Source organism: Notechis scutatus, chromosome 1 (genome assembly GCF_049901735.1).
Source record: "Notechis scutatus isolate UNSWTSFEM ecotype Mainland chromosome 1, rNotScu1.2, whole genome shotgun sequence".
Taxonomy (NCBI): domain Eukaryota; kingdom Metazoa; phylum Chordata; class Lepidosauria; order Squamata; family Elapidae; genus Notechis; species Notechis scutatus.
The window spans coordinates 334,734,318-334,754,623 of record NC_142009.1 but is presented as its reverse complement, the minus strand read 5'-3'; the positions used below and the strand labels follow the sequence as shown (position 1 = coordinate 334,754,623).

The 20,306-nt window shown below is 44.9% G+C and overlaps 1 protein-coding gene across 2 annotated transcripts in view; it reads left to right on the top strand.

Annotated features, from left to right (window-relative positions):
• KDM4B (lysine demethylase 4B) overlaps positions 1-20,306 on the top strand; it is a 239,305-nt gene that overhangs the window by 84,213 nt on the left and 134,786 nt on the right. For both annotated transcript variants that reach the window (XM_087952780.1, XM_087952779.1), the window contains exons 7-8: positions 1,797-1,846; positions 11,622-11,725. In XM_087952780.1, coding sequence (XP_087808906.1) covers positions 1,797-1,846; positions 11,622-11,725 — 154 coding nt within the window. The remainder of the gene's footprint in view (positions 1-1,796; positions 1,847-11,621; positions 11,726-20,306) is intronic.

The window sequence follows — 20,306 nt, the reverse complement described above, 5'->3', positions numbered from 1 at the left end:
AGTGTACCGGTAGAAGAGAATATTTGTAGTTCAGGGTTGAACCGTGGGGTCCTTGGTGCTCTCTTCTTGCAGATGTTTCATGACTCAACTGGGTAACATCACCAATGCTAAAAGAGTGGGGTTTGAGGAGAGGAAGAGGAAGCGGAAAAGGGAAGAGGAGGAAGAGGAAGAGAGAAGGAGGAGCAAGGGAGGAGAGGAGGAGGAGAAGGAGAGGAAGAGAGAAGGAGAAGAGGAAGAGAGGAGAGGGAGGAGAGAAAAGGAGAGGAGGAAGAGAGTTGAGGAGGAGGAAGAGAAAAGGAGAGGAGGAGGAGAGGGAGGAGGAGGAAGAGAGAAAGAGAATAGGAGGAGGTGCTTTCTGAGCTTCATGGTTTCCCTGCCCAACTGTGTAACATCCTCAGAACAAGGCATATGTATATAAACAGTGTGAACCCTACACTCTCTTCATGCACTGATCCATCTAGCACCACCAAGCTTATATGTAAGGGAGTCCTTCAAGGGAGTGAGGTTTGCAGAGAGAGAGGAGGAGACTGCGGAGTTCTTGGTGCTTTCTGAACCTGATTGTATCTGATGATGTTACCTAGTTTGGTAACGAAATGTCTGCAAGAAAATAACCAAACTCAGAGAACACCAGGTACCCCCCCCCCCCAACACACACACACACACACACACACACACACACACACAAGAGCTTGATAAGGAAAGCTTATCAAGCTTTGTGCACAGATAGGCCTTGCCTAATAACCATTTGTTCAGCGAACATCCAAAGTTCCAGTGCTGCTGAGTGGATGGTAGTTAAAGCTGGTCCTCAAAGTTTCGGCTGCTGTAGCCCTCCCCACAGTCGTGTGATCATAGCTTGGGTGCTTGTAGGCGGGAAGGCAAGTAGTTTATTACAGGGCCAGTGATTGCCATACATAGTTTTCCAAATGCTAGCGGACCGTGTTCTCATCACTCATCATGTCCAGGCTTCCTTGGGAAGGATGAACCCAAAGGGGATTTCGTTTATTTATTTAAAACATTTATATAGGATAAACTCATTAATATGTATGTGAGATGAACACATGTTGAAAACCTACTTCTGTGTTTCTTCTCTTCACCTGGAACTTTCAAGAGGAAATAAGAGAATAGACTTCAGAATGCCCAAAATGGACTTTCTTTACCCTGAAACGGGCTTTTCTGAATGTTTTTCGCACTTGCAGAATGTTTTTCTCACTTGCTATAACAGTTTAGCCAGCTCTTTCTTTGTTCCTTGTTTGGGAAGTGGGGCTCTGAACGAGAGGTTCATCTTCCATGATCCTGTGGTGTTTTAAGATAACCGCGGGATCTTGTGTTCCAATAACTAAGGGGCTGCCCCAAAGAAGAGGGAGTCAAGCTATTCTTCAAAGGACCTGAAGGCAGGACAAGAAGCAACGGGTGGAAACTCGTCCAGGAGAGAGAAGCAACCTCTAAAAAGGACAAATTTCCTAACAGTTAGGACAATTAATCAGTGGAATGACTTGCCTCCAGGAACTGTGGGTGCTCCAACACTGGAGATTAAGAAGAGACCGGACAGCCATTTATGTCTGAAATGGTGTAGGGTTTCTTGCTTGGGCAGGAAAGATCCAAGATCCCTCCCAACTCCAATCATGTTTGAAATAATGATTAGAGAAGGGAGGAGATGTCTTGGTAGGCGAAAATTCCTGGCAGGTGGGTTGTCAAGGGCAAAGAACAAACTTCTGCCAACAGATTCCTAATGAATCGATTTGGGAGCAGAAACTCTTGGCTGAATTTTTCTGATGAGCTTTTCTTTCCTTTGCCAGGTATGCTATACCTCCAGAACATGGCAAGAGGCTGGAAAGACTGGCTAAAGGTAAGATGATTACGTACATCAAAGGGGTTGACTCCGTGCCTGCTCAAGGACTAAATTTGGGACAAATGAATCAATGAAGTCACACGAGGTTTGATGCTACCGTACGTAAACTGAGAATGTGTGTGTAGCCATATAGGGTGATTGGGATTGCTTCTCTACGAGTGCATCCCTTGTGGCACACTGTGACCTCGGTTCACCTATCATGCCTTCTACAGTTAGCCCTTGAGGTTTCTCTCCTAAGCCTTTTAGATGAAAGCAGTGCCTTTCAACCTGTGATCCGGAGAGGGGTGGGATGTCGCCAGAGGCTTGAAGAAATGTTTTAAGTTTTAAATCTTGAGTTAAGACTTGGGGGTTCGTGGCTACCCAAGTTATTTAAAAGGGACTCTGCAGTGAAGAACTACCCCTGCCAATAATGGGGATGGAAACCCTACAGTTAAATTATAGTTTAATTTGCAGGCCCCCAGCTTCACATGTTCATGTGTGGGTGTGGTAACACATAAAATCAGTCTCTCTGGTCAGTGGAAAACAATTTTTCTATGTACCGGGGAGGGAACTACCGCAGAGGCTCAGATGAAACCAGTTCCACGGAACCAATCCCTGGCGCCCAAAAGGTTGGGGGCCACTGGTTTAATGCGCAGTATCTTTATTGGGAGCAGTCCTGAATTTCTGCCTGTGAAAAATTTACTTGCGAATGAAATGCTTCTATCAAAAGGACGATCATTTATCTGTCTTAAATTCAATAGGTTTCAATTTTCTTCCGTCACGCATAGGCTTTTGTCTTAGTGCTCTTTTGCCTTCTTAACTATCGTTAAGAATATAACTGTGAGTAGCTGTTCTATTACACCTGACTTCTCTATTCTTCAAAATAATCAAGATAAAGTGAGCGCCGAGGAGAAATAGTGGAAGGCTCACTTAAAAGAGCTTATGCCATATTTTTATAATATAAACCTCAGTAGAAGCTTCTTCTTTATGTAATCACTCCCAGAACCATTTACAACGTTTAAGACTTAATCACATCGGGTTGGGCTAAACAGAATCGCTGTTAACTACAGGTAGTCCTCAACTTACGACCGCAGTTGAGCCCAAAATCGCCATGGCTAAGCGAGACAGTCAAGTGAATTTCTACGCATTTTACCACCTTTCTCGCTAGTTGTTAAGTGAGTCACTGCAGTTAAGTTAGCCACATGGTCATTAAGTGAATCTGGCTTCCCCATTGACTTTGCTTGTCAGAAGGTTGCAAAAGGGGATCACGTGACCCCCGAGACACTGCAACGGTCATAAATATGAACCTGTTGCCAAGCTTCTGAATTTTGATCCCGTGACCACAAGGATGCTGCAACGGTCGTAAGTGTGAAAAATGGTCCTAAGTCACTTTTTTCAGTGCCGTTGTAACTTTGAACGGCCACTAAGTGAGCTGCTGTAAGTCAAAGACTGCTCGTAATACGTGTTCTCTAAACAACTGCAGTTTCCCTTCTTGATTTTCGGTACCCGTGGGATACAGTCGAAGGGTGAAGCCTGACTCTTACCTAACGGACTGTTTTCTTTGGGGAAGGGGAGGGAATGAACAGTAAAAAGGCAGGCAGGCAGGCAGTTATTGGGCTGCCCCTTCAAAGTCCAATAAAAAGAAAAAAATACACGAGATGTCCGGATGAAGGAAAGCATCGCGCCCGCCTCTTAGGAAGCCATTCCCTCTGGCGACATTGCACAAAATAGAAATAACATATTGAAAACCGGCGACTGGAAAATGAGAGCTGCGAACCAATTTTTTTTATTCATACCATTTTTCTCTTGGTCATATGTCAAGCTTTTACAAAAACTGCCATTTCCGCCAGCATAAAAAATCTCCATAAATCCTGATTCGCCCATAAGAAGAGGTGTATTGTAGATGTATGTCGTGTTTCAAAATAGAATTTGGGCGTCTGAATCTATGGGATATTATTTCCTTGCTGCCCACCTCTCTTTGTTTTGGGGAAGTTAATACTGAATTCTAACGATTTGGTAAGAACGATTTGGTTTTGCTGGAAGTGGATGAGTATGTTGTATTTGTAAAAATAACAATAATTTGGTTCTTGGTGTGATCATGAGTCCTTTCACAGAAGAGACATTTGTAGCTCAGGACTGAACTGTGAGGTCCTTGCTGCTCCCTGAGCTTGGTTGTTTTCTTGCAGACGTTTCATAACCCAATTAGATAATGTCATCAGTGCTAGAAAGGAGTAGGATATGGTGTATGTTTTACTCAAACAGTAAACAACAGCCTAACCAAGGAACTACCATCACGCACATAGGGGAAGCCACTAGTATATAAAAAGAGACGAAACCCCAGTCCCTTCTAGCATGGATGATATAACCTACTTGGACCATGAAACATCTGTAAGAAAACCATCAAACTCAGAGAGCACCAGGGACCCCCCAGTTCCTCTTGATCAACACCTTCTCAGTAGTAGCACTCCTCCCAAGTAAGGTTATCGTAGCTCTGTCTCCATATCTGATTGTTGGCGAGGATCCTTAGAAAACCCTCGGTAGGTCAGATCAGAGCTCTTATCTTCTGCTCCCAGAAAAACACAATAACAGAGTTAGAAGGGACCTTGGAGATCTTCTAGTCCAACCCCCTGTTCTGTCAGGAAACCCCATGCCTTTTCAGACAAATAGTTGTCCAATCTCTTCTTTAAAACCTCAGTATTGAAGTACCACAACTTCTGGAGGCAAAGTAGTTCCACTGGTTAATTGTTCTCACTATCAGGAAATTCCTCCTTAGTTCTCGGTGGTTTCTCTCCTTGGTTAGTTTCCACCCATTGCTTCTTGTCCTGCCTTCTGGTGCTTTGGAGAATAGCTTGACCCCCTCTTCTCTCTGACAACCCCTCAAATATTGGAAGACTGTTATCATGTCACTCCCCTAGTCCTCCTTTTCAATAAAAACAAGAGTGGCATTTATTGCCACTCGGCTTTCTATATTTTTATACCTGGAAATTGCTGATTAAGCCACCCCACATTAATCTGGATTGCCTGATATATATCTCACATCCATCTGAGATGAACTTAAGCTTTTCCCCTTGGTAATGAGTTAGCTAGCAAAACCAGGATTGTGTTATATCGAATTAGTTAATGTTACAGATGTTACAATGGGAGATTCAAACCAACCAACCAACCAACCCAGAAGATTGAAAATGCACTCTCTTATTTCAGAAGACTTAGCTGAGCTCCTAATTCTTTTAAATCCCATTTTGATTTTAAGGACAATTGAGAACATAGCCATTTCCTTAAGAATTAGTGTAATATTTTCAGAAGCCGGTCTTATCCTAGCCTCCCAGCTCTGCTTGTGACAACAGCAACAAATTGCTAATTTGATTCCATAAATTTAATATATACATGTCTGTAGCCATTCATCTTTACACCTTAAGTCATCACAGAGAGACTTTAAACTAAATTGTATGAGAATGGATCCTGCTCTCCAAAACGATAGATTCTCTAAGTAGGACTGTGAGATGGGAGAAGCGAGGTGGCTGTGTTATGCGCTTGTGTTGCTCACAGTTGTAAGGATGAATTAACGTTAAAAGACTGTTTACAGCAGTGGCTTCTCTATTTTAATCCTAATTATTATTCCCCATAGCAAGGAGAAGCAGAGATGGTCAAATGGATTCTTTTATCCAAAGAAAAGATTATATTTAACTTTGTTCCTGTTTGGAAATTGCTTCCGGATTTTGTGCTTGCAATGGAAAAAAATAAAAAACTTCGATTTTGCTTTTGCTAATTAGATATGTTTGTTGTTATAGAAATGGCTAGTACATACTGTTGTGTAACAGTAAAAAGTTGAGGTTGTAATGTTGTTATCTTCTCCTGTACTAAAGAGAGTTGGAAGATAGTGCCTTTTTCCTCCTCCTCCTCCTCCTCCTCCCCCTCCTAGTTTTCTATCCCTTTTTTGAATTTGCCTTTGTATTTTAAATGTTTATCAACTAATACAAACGTGAAGCTGAAGAGAGAGGAGGAGGGAGAATGGCTGTGTAATGCGTGTGTGTTGCCCGCAGTTCGTAAGGACGAATTAACCTTAAAGTCTGTTTACCAGAGCGGCTTCTATATTTCGATCTTAATAATAAATTCCTCTGCTGCATTGGGAAGTTTTAGAAGATATGGTGTGGCACTGTCTGGGAGAAACTGAACCTAACATTAACCCCACAACTTCCCCCGCACTGCAAAGATGCTCCGAAGGTAGCATAAGCTTGCATTTAATGCGCAAAATGAATAGCTGAGCTCTAAATGGACTCCCTGGGAGGGTGGTGGGACCCGTGGAGGGAGCCGTTAATGGGTTGCCACGTTATTGGTGCTAATCACTTAAAATGTGCTCCTTTATTAGGCGCTTTAATGAGAGCCACTTAAACTGTGCATTAAAAAGAGGAACTGCAGAGAAGAATGGTGAACTGGGTGGCAGGCACTCGTAAGTCTAATTGAAATGCTTTTAGTACAGGGGGGAAAAGTTGCCAGAAGCCAGTAATTCTTTGCACTTTAAAAAAAACAACACTAAAACCTTCCATCACGTAGCATCAATTAATGTTTTGTTGTTCGAGGCTTGGAATTGTATTTTAGTTTTGTCAGCTTTCTCCCCTTTTCCCCGCAATGTCCATTCCTTTTCTTCTTCACCCTACTTTTATCAGAATAACAGCTGGAAGAGGGAACTCAGAGGTTTCCTAGCCCAGCTCGCCCTATACCATTCCAGACAAGTGGCTGTCCAGTCTCTTCTTAAAAACCTCCAGTGTTGGAGCACCCACAACTTCTGATGGCAAGTTGTTCCACTGGTTAATTGTTCTCACTGTTAGGAAATCTCTCCTTAATTCTAGGTTGCTTCTCTCCTTGATTAATTTCCATCCATTGCTTCTTGTCCTGCCCTTAGGGGCTTTGGAGAATAGCTTGACTCCCTCCTCTTCTTTGTGGCAGCTCCTCAAATATTGGAAGACTGCTATCCTGTCTCCCCTGGTCCTTCTTTTCTCTAGACTGGCCAAACCCAAATCCTGCAACCTTTCTTCATATGTTTTTGTCTCCGGGCCTTTAACCGTCTTAGTTGCTCTTCTTTGCACTTTTTCCAAAGTCTCAACATTTTTTTTTTGGTCACATGGTGACCAAAATTGGATGCAGTTATTCCAGGTGTGGCCTTACTAAGACTTTATGAAGCAGTACTAAGTGATCTTGATTCTATGCTTCTGTTTATACAACCCAGGATTGCCTTAGCTTTTTTGGCTGCTGCTACACACGGCTGGCTCATATTCAAGCGATCAGTCCACTAGGACTCCAAGGTCCCTCTCACAGTTAACTGTTTTTGATCCAGGTCTTGCCTGTACTTTTTATTTTTGCGGCCTAAATGTAAAACTTTGCTTTTCTCCACATTAAAATTCATTTTGTTGGATAGGGCCCATCTGTAGGCTTTGCCCTCCTCCACCTTCAAATAAAATTGAGCCTTCCTTCTCCCTTTTTTAATAACCTGTCTATGTTTCTTTGTACTAGCTTGAACACCTGGTCAGAAAGTCAGTATGTGTCTCTGGCAGCCACTTGAATTCCAAATGGGTTAATTCTGCCTTGGCGTTAGCTTTACTTTGACATAGGATCTAATGAGACACTGTGTTTTTTTTAAATAATATTTTTGAGTGGGAAGAAAAATCCTATTAAAGAAAACATTTCCCAGCAGGTACTTTACAAGAGGATTGGCCTATAATTCTCTAACCTCTAACAGTCCCGGTCAATGTCGCATAATCATTTAAAGTGAAGAGATTTTTTAAAAAAGAAGTGAGAATGCAGATATGTCAAGAACACCTGTTCCACAGTAGCTGGAAGAACCTAACATGCTATGGAATTCCTTTTATTTAAAAAAAAAATGACAGAAAAGGAGACCGAATCTCTACATCAAACGCTCGTATTGAAGGGTCCGTGGGGAATAAATCAAAATTTTCCTGAAGAATAAAATCACAAGCATTCATATAACGGGGCAGGTGGGGGTTTTTTTCTCTCTCCTCTGCACGAGGAGAATCTGTAAGGTGATCCATGTCCTCTTCCTGATGTTCTGCCACATGTTTTCTTATTTATTTGATTTCTGTGGCCATCCACTTCGACAGGGGAGGAGAATCTGGGTGGGTTAACAAGGATTAAAAAAACATCAGAAGGAGAAGCAAGCTCCGTTGGGCTTTTCGGACGCTACTGTTTGCACACCCCACTACAGAGCATCGCCCAGAAGGAGGGGAAACCCTGAAAAGAAAGATAAAACCATCTTTTAAAGATTTGGAAGGTGCGGTTCCTCTTGGAAAAGTGAAGCCAGCAAAGCACCTGATTAGAAGAGGCAGGGGGGAAAAGCCAGATTGTATGCTGAATGCGAGGTGGCTGTAGCACATGGAATGATAAGATTGACGTATCAGATTAAAAATCAGGAATCCGGCAACACCTTTTCTGACTTAAGAGGTTGTATTGAAAAGGCAAAAGCTTTTGTGAGGGCCAGGCTCTGTAGTGGGGCATTCAGACGGCGCCTTCAAAAAAAGCTGCTCCTTTCTGATGTTTTTAACTTTTGTGGGGCCCCCAAGATGCACTTTTTCTAATAATGTTTGTCACCATGGATTAACACAGCTCTCCTACGACAACAGCTCAAAGCAACATGAGCATGGGAGGTAATCTTTACCGTCTGGATCAGAATTGGGGTCTGTCTTATACCCCGTGAAAAATGCTAGACCTTTCCTGCCAGATCAGATTGAAGGACTATCTTTGCTATCTTCCGATCTAGCAGAGTTTGATGCTTGAGACCCTAGAACAGGGGTGTCAAAACTCAAGGTCGGGGGGCCCAGATCTGGCCCAGGGGGAGCGTGTGTCTCCCCTGTCCCATGGGGCCACCCTGGAAACAGCGAAGGACCGGCCTGCGGTGCCTCTGCCACCGAAAATGGAGCTCGGGAAGGCTGCAGGTGGCTCTCCAGAGCTAGGTTTTCCCCGGCAGAGGGTTGCAGGAGGCAGTCATAGCCAAAAACTGAGCGTGGGAGCCCGTTTTCGCTGGCAAAGCGCTCGGGCCACCACAGATCCCCCAACACGAGTGATGCCGAGCTGGCCACACCCCCCGCCCCCAAGTCAAACACAACCCTGATGCATCCCTCAATAAAATCAAGTTTGACAGCCCTGCCCTAGAGGGCAGAGAAAAGCCACATAGGTGCTTAAGGGTCTGGAGGCAAACAAGCCATGAATCGTTGTAGGAACTGGGTACATCTGGTTTAATGAGGAGAAGGACATTGGGGCTGATGTGGCTGCAGTCTTCCAGTACAGGTATTCCTTGACTTACAACAGTTCATTTAGTGACCGTTCAAAGTTACGACGGCACTGAAAAAGATGACTTATGGCCATTTTTCACACTTAGGACCATTGCAGAATCCCCATGGTCACGTGATTGACATTCAGATGCTTGACAACTGACTCACATTGATGACGGTTGCAGTGTCACGGAGTCATGTGATCCCCTTTTGTGACCTTCTGACAAGCAAAGTCAGTGAGGAAACCAGACTGCCTTAACAACCATGTCACTAATATAACAGCTGCAGCGATTCACTTAACAACTAGGACAAGAAAAATCGTCAAATAGGGCAAAACTCTCTTAATAAATTTCTCACTCAACAGCATAAATTTTGGGCTCGGTTGTGGTCGTATGTTGGACTACCTCTATTTGAGGGAACTGCCCCAGAGAAGAGGGAGTCCAGCTATTCTCCAAAGCATCTGAGGGAAGGAGAAGAAGCAACGGATGGAAACTGATCAAGGAGAGAAGCAACCTGGAACTCAGGAGGAATTTCCTGACAGAACTTAGAATTAATGGAAGGACCTTCTCCATTGCTGGAGATGTTCAATAAAAGATTGGACAAATATTTTGTCTGGGATAGTATAAAGATTCCTCCCTTGGGCAAAGGGTTGTACTAAAGGATCTCTGAGGTCCCTTCCAGCCCTATGATTCTAGGAAAACGACGTGCAGAGTCCTACCCCCCCAGTGGTCCACTCAAACGCCCAGGGTCTCCAAGCCACAGAGTCTCTTGCTGGAGAACCCAAGTGGGGGAATCTTCTAGGCATTTGCAATCCATTTTGTGGGCTTGTTGGGACGGTTGATTCAGGAGGGAGAGAATTGTAGGGACGATAAACCTTGGACTCTTTCCCCTTATCGACCTCGTTGAGGGCTAGGGCCAAAGGGATGTCCTCCATTGAATAATAGCCAGTTTCCCAACTCTACAATTGTGCGATTCAAAGCGAATTTGTTGTGTCCTGCACAACAGATTTTTTTTTTTTTTTTTAAAAAAAAATCTGTGTTCAGCATGAAGAGCTAAGGCTGGGTTTTGGCCGCTTGCCTGCCTTATCATCAGTGTGAAAAGCATTTCATTTCCATAGACCTCGACAAACGCAGAAGGATAGCGAACAAATAATACCAAGGCTGCAGTGAAACTCACTTGCTCGGCTTCTTGTAATTCATTTGCATGGATGCCACACAGCTGCCGTGATAATAAAAATGTTGGCAAAAGGGGTTTGCTTGATCGAGCAAGGGAAATATATATATATATATATTGCGAGAACAGTCCAGATTTCAACCTCGTACCTCGCGCGATGAACAGAGTGCCTTTTAACACATTTCAACATAATAAAAGCACTGGCTTTTATTAAGCACTTTTATTTCATAATAGGGGCATGTTAAAAATATTTCTACATTGTACCTGAGTTTTGGTCCACAGGCTGCCCTAAGGCATATAAACCTAAAATCAGGAACCCAGGCAAACGTCCCCCTTAACGTAGTCGACACACCCCTTTTTATCTGCAGTGTAAGTACCAGGTTCACTGGTGTTGAAATAAATTTACAATAGATTAAATTTAAAGGTGCATATTTAGCTTAAAAGAGCTGCCAAGTGTGGCAACGGCATTTCTATGTTGCAAAAATTGCGCGCAGGTAGTCCTGGACTTAACGACCGCAATGGAGCCCAACCTTTCTGTTGATAAGCAAAATGATTCTTAAGTGCGTTTTGCCTCATTTGCCCCGCCGTTGCTAAGTGAACCACTGCAATATGTCCCAAAGGTGCTTTTTTTCAAAGAGGCAACTGGACTTTCTGGTTTTTCTTTGAAGACGTTTCACTTCTCGTCCAAGGAGCTTCTTCAGCTCCAACTGAATGGTGGGGAATGGAAGGATTTATACTCCTCGCAGACAGCTGGTCATTTGCATCCTTTTTAGAGTCCTTGCAGGTTTTTTTTTAAAAAAAGCACCTTTATGACAACCATGACCTGGATGACTGAGATTTCTCCATTAAACAACCACTGCAGTTGTTAAGTTAGCAACCCCAGTTGTTAAGTGAATCTGGCTTCCCCATTGACTTTTGCTTGTCAGAAGATCACGTGACCCAGAGGGGACACCGCAACCATCCTAAATAAACTACCTGTAACTGTTTTCCAAAGGAAAATAATTATTTTTGATGCTGACAAATCAGCTGAAGCTTTCCTTTTACCAGCATCTGTGGAAAGGGACACATTATGGGGAGGGGGAGAGAAATGCCTACTTTCTGCTTGTTTCTTTAGAGAGTGAAAAATGCTTGTCTGGCTTTGAAGTCTGATCTGGGAACCTCTTTGTGGTGCACCTTTCACAACTTGTGCATGCTAGAAAAACGTGTTCCTCGCCTACCCAGCAACCTTTAAGATTATTCGCCACTTTATTTTTGTTGGCCAAGGAGATTGCAGGTGTGGTATTTCTTGAGACCTGGTGATACTTAACTGTTGTTGTTTTTCCCCCCTCTTCCTTTTGTAGGGTTTTTTCCTGGGAGCTCTCAGGGATGCGATGCCTTCCTGCGACACAAGATGACCCTCATTTCACCTTCCATCTTGAAAAAATACAGCATCCCTTTTGACCGGGTAGGTACCCAGACCGTTTGCAGGAAACCTCCTGCTGATCCTGAGAAAGTTCTCCTTTCCAAGGGAGGAGCAGGAAGGAAAAAAGTCACAGAAGCCTCTGGGACCCTGGGGTCACACTCACAACAGGGACCGGAAAATGTATTGTTAAGTGGTATGGTTGTTAAGCGAGACATCATCTGATTGCACCCAGTTTTACAACATTTTTACCACAGTTGTTAAGTGAATTGCATGGTTGTTAACTGAATCATATGGTTTCCCCAAAGATTGATTGTTGGAAGCTGGCTGGAGAGTTGCAAATGGCGATCACGTGACCCCGGAAGGCTGCCAGTTGAAGTCCACAAGTCTTAAAAGTTGCCAAGCTTGGGTAGCCGTGGTTTAAATTGGGAGCCCCCAACCTTTGGGCCACAGCCTATTCACAACTGGGCCCTGGGAGCATTGCAGGGGCTCATGGCCCCACCCGTGCAGATGTTGCGGGCACTCACGGCTCCATCTGCGTGAGCAACAAGTAGTTGCACATGTGCGCGCATATCCTCCTGCCTCACCCACAAAGCCATCCCCTCTTCCCCTCCCCCCCCCCGTCTCACTCTGGGCTACCAACCCAGAAAGGTTGGGGGATTCTGGTTTAAATGAGGGTGGCTCGTTGGTTAGAATGCAGTATTGCAGGGTAACTCTGTCCACTGCCAGCAGTTCGATCCTGACCGGCTCAAGGTGGAGTCAGCCTTTCCCCCTCCCGAGGTCGGTAAAATGAGGACCCACATTGTTGAGGGGCAACAGGCTGACTGTGTAAACCGCTTAGGAGAGGCCTGTAAAGCACAGCGAAACAGTATATATAAGTGTTAAGTGCTGTTGCTATCTGTCTCCCCTCACCCTCATCTCACCGAGAGCTAAGTTACAAGCTCTGGCAACGAGACAATAATGCGTTGCTAAATATAACTGTATCTCCAGGTACACATTTCTACATCTTGACTTTGTTATTGTAAACCAAACCTTATGCTTGGGAGGAGGGAGCTGTCTCTCTCTATATATATATGTAAAAGCACTTCCTGCACCAAGAGTTTTCAAAGCTAGGGCTCGCTCAGCTACCTAAATAATGAACTTCCCATCCCAGTTTTGCAAATATGCAAATGGTGGCTTGGTTCACCCCCAAGCCTCCAGCTGGGTGAGCAGATGGAATGCAAGAAAACTCTGGTTCGGGTGGCTCAGCGCAGGCTGTTCGTACAGGTGGCTCGGGAAGAGATCCGGCATCTGAATTAAACTGTTGTGATTACAGGAGGTGGTTTTTTGTTTTGTTTTTTAAATTTCCCCTGCATAACTCAATCTTGTCCCCCTGGTTTCTGGTTTCACCTTCCCATCCATGGGTTAACTGTCGATGTTGGAGGAACATATTTACATGGAAGATTAAGGCGAAAAGGGCAGAGGAGGGAGACAAAACACATGTGCTAAACGCAGCACTTTTTATTGTTCAAAAGAAAGAAAAAAAGAATATTCACAGCTCAGGGTTGAAGTGAGGGGGGTGCTTGGTGCTCTCTGAGCTTGGCTGTTTTCCTACAGATGTTTCATGACCCAACTAGGGAATGTCATCAGTGCTAGGAGGGAGTGGGTTTGCAGAGAGGAGGGGTGTGGGGTCCTAGGTGCTCTTTCTGAGCTTGGGTGTTTTCTTGGAGATGTTTCATGACCCAACTAGGTAACATTATCAGTGTTAGAAGGGAGTGGAATTCAGTCTTTGTTTATATACTAGTGGTTGCCCTGTCAATGTTGTGGCAAGCTTTCTTGTTGATCCCTTGATTAGGCTGCTGTCTACTATTTACTATTGTTTGTCTGAGTTGGTAGTTCCTGGATTGGGGTATTGTTTATTGCTTGATTGTTGGTTTAATATTAAACTTAGTATTAATCTTTGCTTATCTGGCAGCTGATTGCTGGCAGGGAGGTGTTTGGGTTATTTTTTGTTTCCTCTTTGGCTTTTTGACCATCTCTTTTGAACGGTGTGTAGATATTGTTTATCTCTATGTGTCTGTTGATGGCCGATTTATCTGAGTGTAATTCTCTAGTATTTTTAGACATGGTTTTGTCTGGGATGCTCACTGTTTCCCAATTAAACCTATGGCGAAGTCTGACCCCGTGTCATGCAATTAAGGCACTTTCAGTGTGTTTTCTGACCGCTATTTGGTGTTCAGGGATGCCCTCTGCTAGTCTTCTGCCTGTTTGTCCTACATAGTGACGGTTGCATACTTGACTCCTGTTTTTTTTATTTTCCGGGTCTGCTCGATCTTTTGGTTGACTTAACCATGTTCGGGAGGGCTTGACTTGTGTTGCTCCTTTGTTAGCTTTTGATTGATGTGAGGGGCTTTTGCACTATTGCTGAGGTTTCAAGAATTTACATTGTGCGTTCATCCATTGGGTGGATTTCATTAGGGATCTATTTCATCTTTGGGTGCGATGTAACATTGCTCACTTCATTCTTGGGGTTAAGATTTCCACCCAGTCAAATGCTCCAGCTCTCCCTCCCTTAGCCCAACTCATTTCACAGAGTTGTGGAGAAGGGCTATTACTGTATGTTTGATATCTTGAATTGTTTATAAAAAAATAATAAAGCAGGATAAGTATAAATAAGTTACCCAACCCTAAGAAATACCAAATATTCCTTCTGTTTGTCACATTCATTCCTTTCTGGGGAGGAAGGCTCCATGGTGCTTCTCCATAGAAGGCAACCCTTGCATCTGCGTAAGGCCCATCCTGCCCAGCCAGTGGGCCCTGTAGTCCAAAGCATCTGGAGAGCAACCGGTAGCCTGACCAGGATCCACCTGCCATGATGGGGGAAAAATAAGGAGGGATCTGATCACGATGCCTTTGATAGATTGATGTTATTTTCCTCAGGTCGTTTAGAGCCATATAGTTGAATATAAAAACCTTGCATTGACCTGATAGCAAATCAACGGCTAATGCAGTGCTTTCAGCAGCTGCCTTATTTAAGGTAGACTGGAAGATGAAGGACACCGGACGGCTGTTTAAAAAAAAAAAACAAGCCAGAAATCATTCTGTCTCCATATTAAAGCTGTCAGGGGGAGTCGAGGAAGAAATACCCTTTTAGTCCCCGGTGCTCTAAGCATTTCTGAATGGTTTTCTCATATATGCCTAATTCCCCCTTTGTCTTCCTTGCCTTCTTTCAGCCTGTCCTTCCACTCTCCTTAAAATAAAAAAAATAAAAATAAATAAAAGGATGTTTTTTGTGTCCTCTGAGTAAATGGCATTAAGTAGCCTTGAAAGGAGGAGCCTTCACAGCAGGGAAGAATATGAAGATAAGATTCCTTTGACTCACCCGCACGCCAGAGAAGGGGCTCAATTTTCTCCATTAGGGCTTTTCCGTAGGGCTGCTTTTATCCCCCTCCCTGACACTGGATTCGTTACAGGAAGTCAGTTTTGGTCAGCTGCGACATTGGGTAGAATGTGAAGAAAATCAGGCCAAAAAAAAAAAAAAAATGCCCCCTTTTTTGGAGTCTGTCACAGACTTCACTTGAAAATCAAATGTGGAGAAGGAGGCTCAGAACGTTGCTAAATCTCGACCCTTTTCGGTGGAGGGAAAAGCGGGTGTTAATTTAGTATTTACTAAGGACATTGAAATGGCCGCCCAACTCGGTCATGGTGACTCGGGAGGCTTACAGAAATCAAACCCAGCTACAAATTTCAATAACCCCCCACATCCCCCTGGTGACAACACAGGGAGTCCTCGACTTACAACCCCCAATCGAGCCCCAAATCCCTGTTGCTAAGCGAGACAGTCATTAAGTGAATTCCACCACATTTGATGACCTTTCTTGTCACAAGCTGTTAAACGGATCACTGCAATGGTTCAGTGCGTCTGGCTTCTTCCCGTTGACTTTGCTTGCTGGAAAGTCGCGAAAAGTGATCACATGACCCTGGGACATTGCAACCGTCATAAATATGAGCCAGGTGCCCCGTGTCCGAATTTGGATCAAGTGACCGTGAGGATGCTGCAACGGTCATGTGAAAAATGGCCCTAAGTCATTTTTTTTTCAGTGCCGTTGTAAACTTGGAACAGTCGCTCAATGAACTGTTGTATCAAAACACCAATACAGAGAAGGCCCTTCTTCTTGGTGCTACCAAGTAGGCCGCCTTAAGATAGGGGACCCATAACATCTTCTTTCCAATCTTATCTCCATAGGGATGATGTTCCATGGGGAGCCACCACAGAGAAGGCCCTTCTTTTTGGTGCTACCAAGTAGGCCGCCTTAAGACAGGGGACCCATAACATCTTCTTTCCAATCTTATCTCCAGAGGGATGATGTTCCATGGGGAGGGAGCCCCCACAAAGAAAGCCCTTCTTCTTAGTCCCACCAGGTGGACAAGAAGCAATGGATGGAAACGAATCAAGGAGAAAAGCAATTAGAACTAAGAAATTCCCTGACAGAACAATTAATGAGTGGAACAACTTACCTCCAGAAGTTGTGAATGCTCCGACACTGGAAGTTTTTAAGAAGATGTTGGATAACCATTTGTCTGAAATGATGTAGGGTTTCCTACCTAAGAAGGGGGTTGGACTAGAAGACCTCCAAGGTCCCTTCCAACTATTCTATTCTATTCTATTCTATTCTATTCTATTCTATTCTATTCTATTCTATTCTATTCTGTCCTGTCCTGTCCTGCCCTGCCCTGTCCTGTCCTGTCCTGCCCTGTCCTATTTTTTCTATTCCTTAAGATAGGGCACTCATAACCTCTTATTTCCAATCTTATCTCCATAGGGATGATGTTCCACGGGGAGGGAGCCACCACAGACGAGGCCCTTTCTTTTGGTCCTACCAGGTGAACCTCCTTAAGAGAAAGGACCCATAACATTTGCCTCCCTGCTCTAGTGGGTCAGGTAGACGGCCCTTAAATCACCTAACCCTAAGCCACATAGGGCTTTAAAGGTGACAACCATCACCTTGAGATGGACCTGGAAGCAAATTGTCAGCCAGTGCAGCTCCCACAAGAGATGTGACACGAGTACAAATCTAGACATGCACAGAACTATGCGGGATCTCACATTTTGTGAACCAATGGAAGATTCCCCTTCGTGGAGTCTTGCGTCGTTTGTTCTCCCATGAGCTGTTCAGAGCATCCAGAAGTGGGAGGTGCTTCAGTCTCTTCTGGAAAGGCTGGGCTTAAAACTCCGGGACACTCCTCCTCCTCCACGGGACACCTCCTCAGCATCCCCCAGTTTTAGCTCAGCCTTCGTGGTAAGAGGTTGTGCCCTCCCTGACTGGAACGGTTTTCTGATTCAGGTTTGCTGTCCGGTTATTTCGGCTTGTAAAAATCTTCCCCATTTAATTTGGCTTTTTTCAGGCTTGTGCCTCTATTAGGTTGCCTCGATCAGTTTAAAAAACAGTTTCATTGTAACTAGCGGAGCCTGCCATGCCGGGGCAGCCTGAGGCGACCGCCTCAGGCAATTACCTTATCTAACTTTCCAATCGTCTTCTCTGCAATCGTAGCGGAGCGTTCGCAGCCGAGGCTCACTTCGCCTTGCTGTTTTGTCTGACAGGAGCATTTAACTCACAAGTTAAAGCCTCAGCAGCAGCGGCTCATTAAAATTCTCAGACATTAGCAGCGGAGATTCTGGCTTCCCGCCTTTTTCAACGGCTGGCTCAAGTTCGTGCCTAAATATCACAGGCGCCATTCCCCGCTGGTTTCCCTTTTTGGGGACCGGGGCAGTACCTTCCCACTTCGTTCTCCCTGGGTTTAGCTTTCCATTGTCTGGCCGACGTTGGATAGCCAGGCTAGTCATTAAACAGGAATTTCCTTGCAATTGCCTTGGGATCATTTCTTTGGAGTGAAGCCGCAAGTGCCATTTTAAACAGCGGGACGTTTTGTTTTGACAGGAAAGAATCCACCTCAGATCCTGTATAGCTGGTTTCCCTTGTTGGGGACCAGGGATCCAGAAAGTTCTTGTTTGGAGCGCTTGGGGGTTTCCCTTGTTGGGGACCCTTAGATACTGTTTACCATACGCACAGTTTTACATATAGATATAGGCACATGTATATGTATATGGGCGTGTATATATATAGATATATATATATAGACTTACTCTCCTGGAGGAGCGTTCTACTTTCAACCACAGGGGAAGGCATCACCCCAAAGTACAAATATTAATAATAATATTTTTTAAAAAATTAATTAATTAAAAATTAAAGTCAGAGGCAAGATAATCAGTCATCCACAATGGAAGGTGACAACGCTTTCCGCTCCAAGTCAAATAAGTCCTGAGATAAGCCAGTGGGCCCCAAAAAGGCCTCTAAGGCGGCGGATAAGGATGCCCATAGACGGCACCTAGCTTTGGAAAGGCAATTGCAGAAACGAGCCAGGGAGGCAGACAAGATGGCTATGACACAATAATCTGATCAGAACCCAAGCCCATTGATGGGGCCCTTGGACTTATCTACCCAGCCCAGGCAGGCTGTTTCTGGACAACCTCCCATAGGCACATCTCCTCCGGTGAGCCACTGCCCGGCTAATCCCAGAGGCATCATTCATCCCTACGGTCGCCGGCCTAAGACAGGAGGAGGGATTACCTGAGACTATCCCCATCGAAATGAGGCAATGGATGGAGATGGCGATTCAAAGGGCCATTGCGGCTGGAGTTCAGCAATCTATCAGGACCAGACACTTCTCGGCCGCTTCGGATGCGGGATCCCTGTCCGCTCGATCCTTTGCGCATATCGGACAACATCAAACTCAGATATTCCCCAATATTCCTAACATACCAGCCCAGGGTCTTCGGGTGGACTTTGAGGATCAGGATGTTCCCATGGAGGGGAGGTCGATCCATCAGATGGACTTGGGGTTTTCAGAGGCTGACCCGCTAGAACGGGGAATGTCAGACGACGAAGGCCTTATTCCGGACCAACCTACCTTTTCTGGCCTTTTTCGCCTGCACCTCTTTAAATCCTTACTGTTCAAGGCAAAGAACACCGCTAAACTAGGCACATCAAACCCTCATCCATTGTCAACAGGGTCTCAGGACGAATCCTAGGATCTAATATTCTCACAACCGGCTAATGAGGCGGAAACTATTCCTGTATGTTTGCTGAATTAGTACAAAATCAATGGGCATCAGCAGCATCATACCCAGCCCCAACAGGGTACGATAAACGATATTATAATTTGGCACCAGAGTTTTCAAATTTTCTCAAAACGCCGGAGGTGGATGAGCCCATTGTGGCACTGGCCTCTTCTTCAACCTTTCCCAACGAGGCCGAGGAAGCCCTGAGACCGGAGGAAAAGAGAGCAGAGTTGGCACTCCGTAGGGTGCACGTTTCTGACGCCTGGGCCATTAGGGCAGCTACAGCGGCGTCCTTTTTTACACGGTCCTCCCTCCGATGGCTGTTCCACTTGAGGGATATATTGCCGGCGTCAAATGTCAGAGCCCACCAGGACATAGCTAAAATTATTGCAGCAGCAGAATTCTCCGCCGACACCACATTTAATGCAGTCAAATTCTCATCTAGGGCCATAGCATCTCACGTATCAGCACGGGGACTGCTATGGCTCATGCATTGGCAGGCGGATACCAAGCATAAATGCAAGTTGGCATCAGCCCCAATATCGGGGGATAAATTATTTGGGAGTGTCTTGGAGCCCCTCCTTATAGAGAATAGAAACAAGAAAAAAGTGCTTCCCCCTCTTTTTCGGAGGTCTGAAAACAGAACGCCCCAGTCGTTTCGAAGGGGTTCCTTTCGGCCCTACTATCAAGGCCCATACGTTCCCAGATCTCAGAGAACATCAGGCTACAGGCCCAGTTTTAGACAGGATAGGTCTGAATCTTCCGATAGAGGTCAGCGGGGAGGCCAAAACAGAAGAAACCCCAGAGGCACTGGAGGCCGATTTTTTCGTCGCCCCAAGTGAGTCCTTGACAGCAGTTCCCATTGGAGAGCGGCTAAAATTGTTTGCTGATCAATGGGACAGCTCCACCTCTGATGCGTGGGTCAAGGACACTATTAGGTTTGGTTTGGCGCTAGAGTTTCAATCCTCTCCCCGAACTTTTTCATTAGGAGCCCTAGGTCCATGGACCCCATTAAGAGAGCGTTGATGCAGGAGGCTATCAATCATCTTCTACATATTTGGGCCATTAGAGAGGTCCCATCTGAACAGCGGGGTCAAGGCTGTTACTCTCTATTGTTTGTGGTCCCAAAGAGTTCGGGGGGCTGGAGGGCAATTCTGGACCTCAAACGTCTGAACAGATCATTGGTTTATCGAAAATTCAAGATGACTACTCTCCAGTCCATTCTGCTCAGCATCAGAGAGAACGATGTCCTGACCTCCATAGATCTGACAGAGGCTTATCTACACATACCAATTAGACCTGCTCACTACAAATATCTTAGATTTTGCTATTGTGATCGGCACTACAAATATATCGCCCTACCATTCGGTCTGGCTTCGCCCCCTAGGACTTTTACCAAGGTCTTCGCGGCTTTGGCTGCCTCACTCAGGATCAAATCTATTCGCTTACAATGTTATCTGGATGATATTTTAATTTTGTCATCTTCCAGACATCAAGCAAAATTGGATACCAAGATTACTCTGGAGA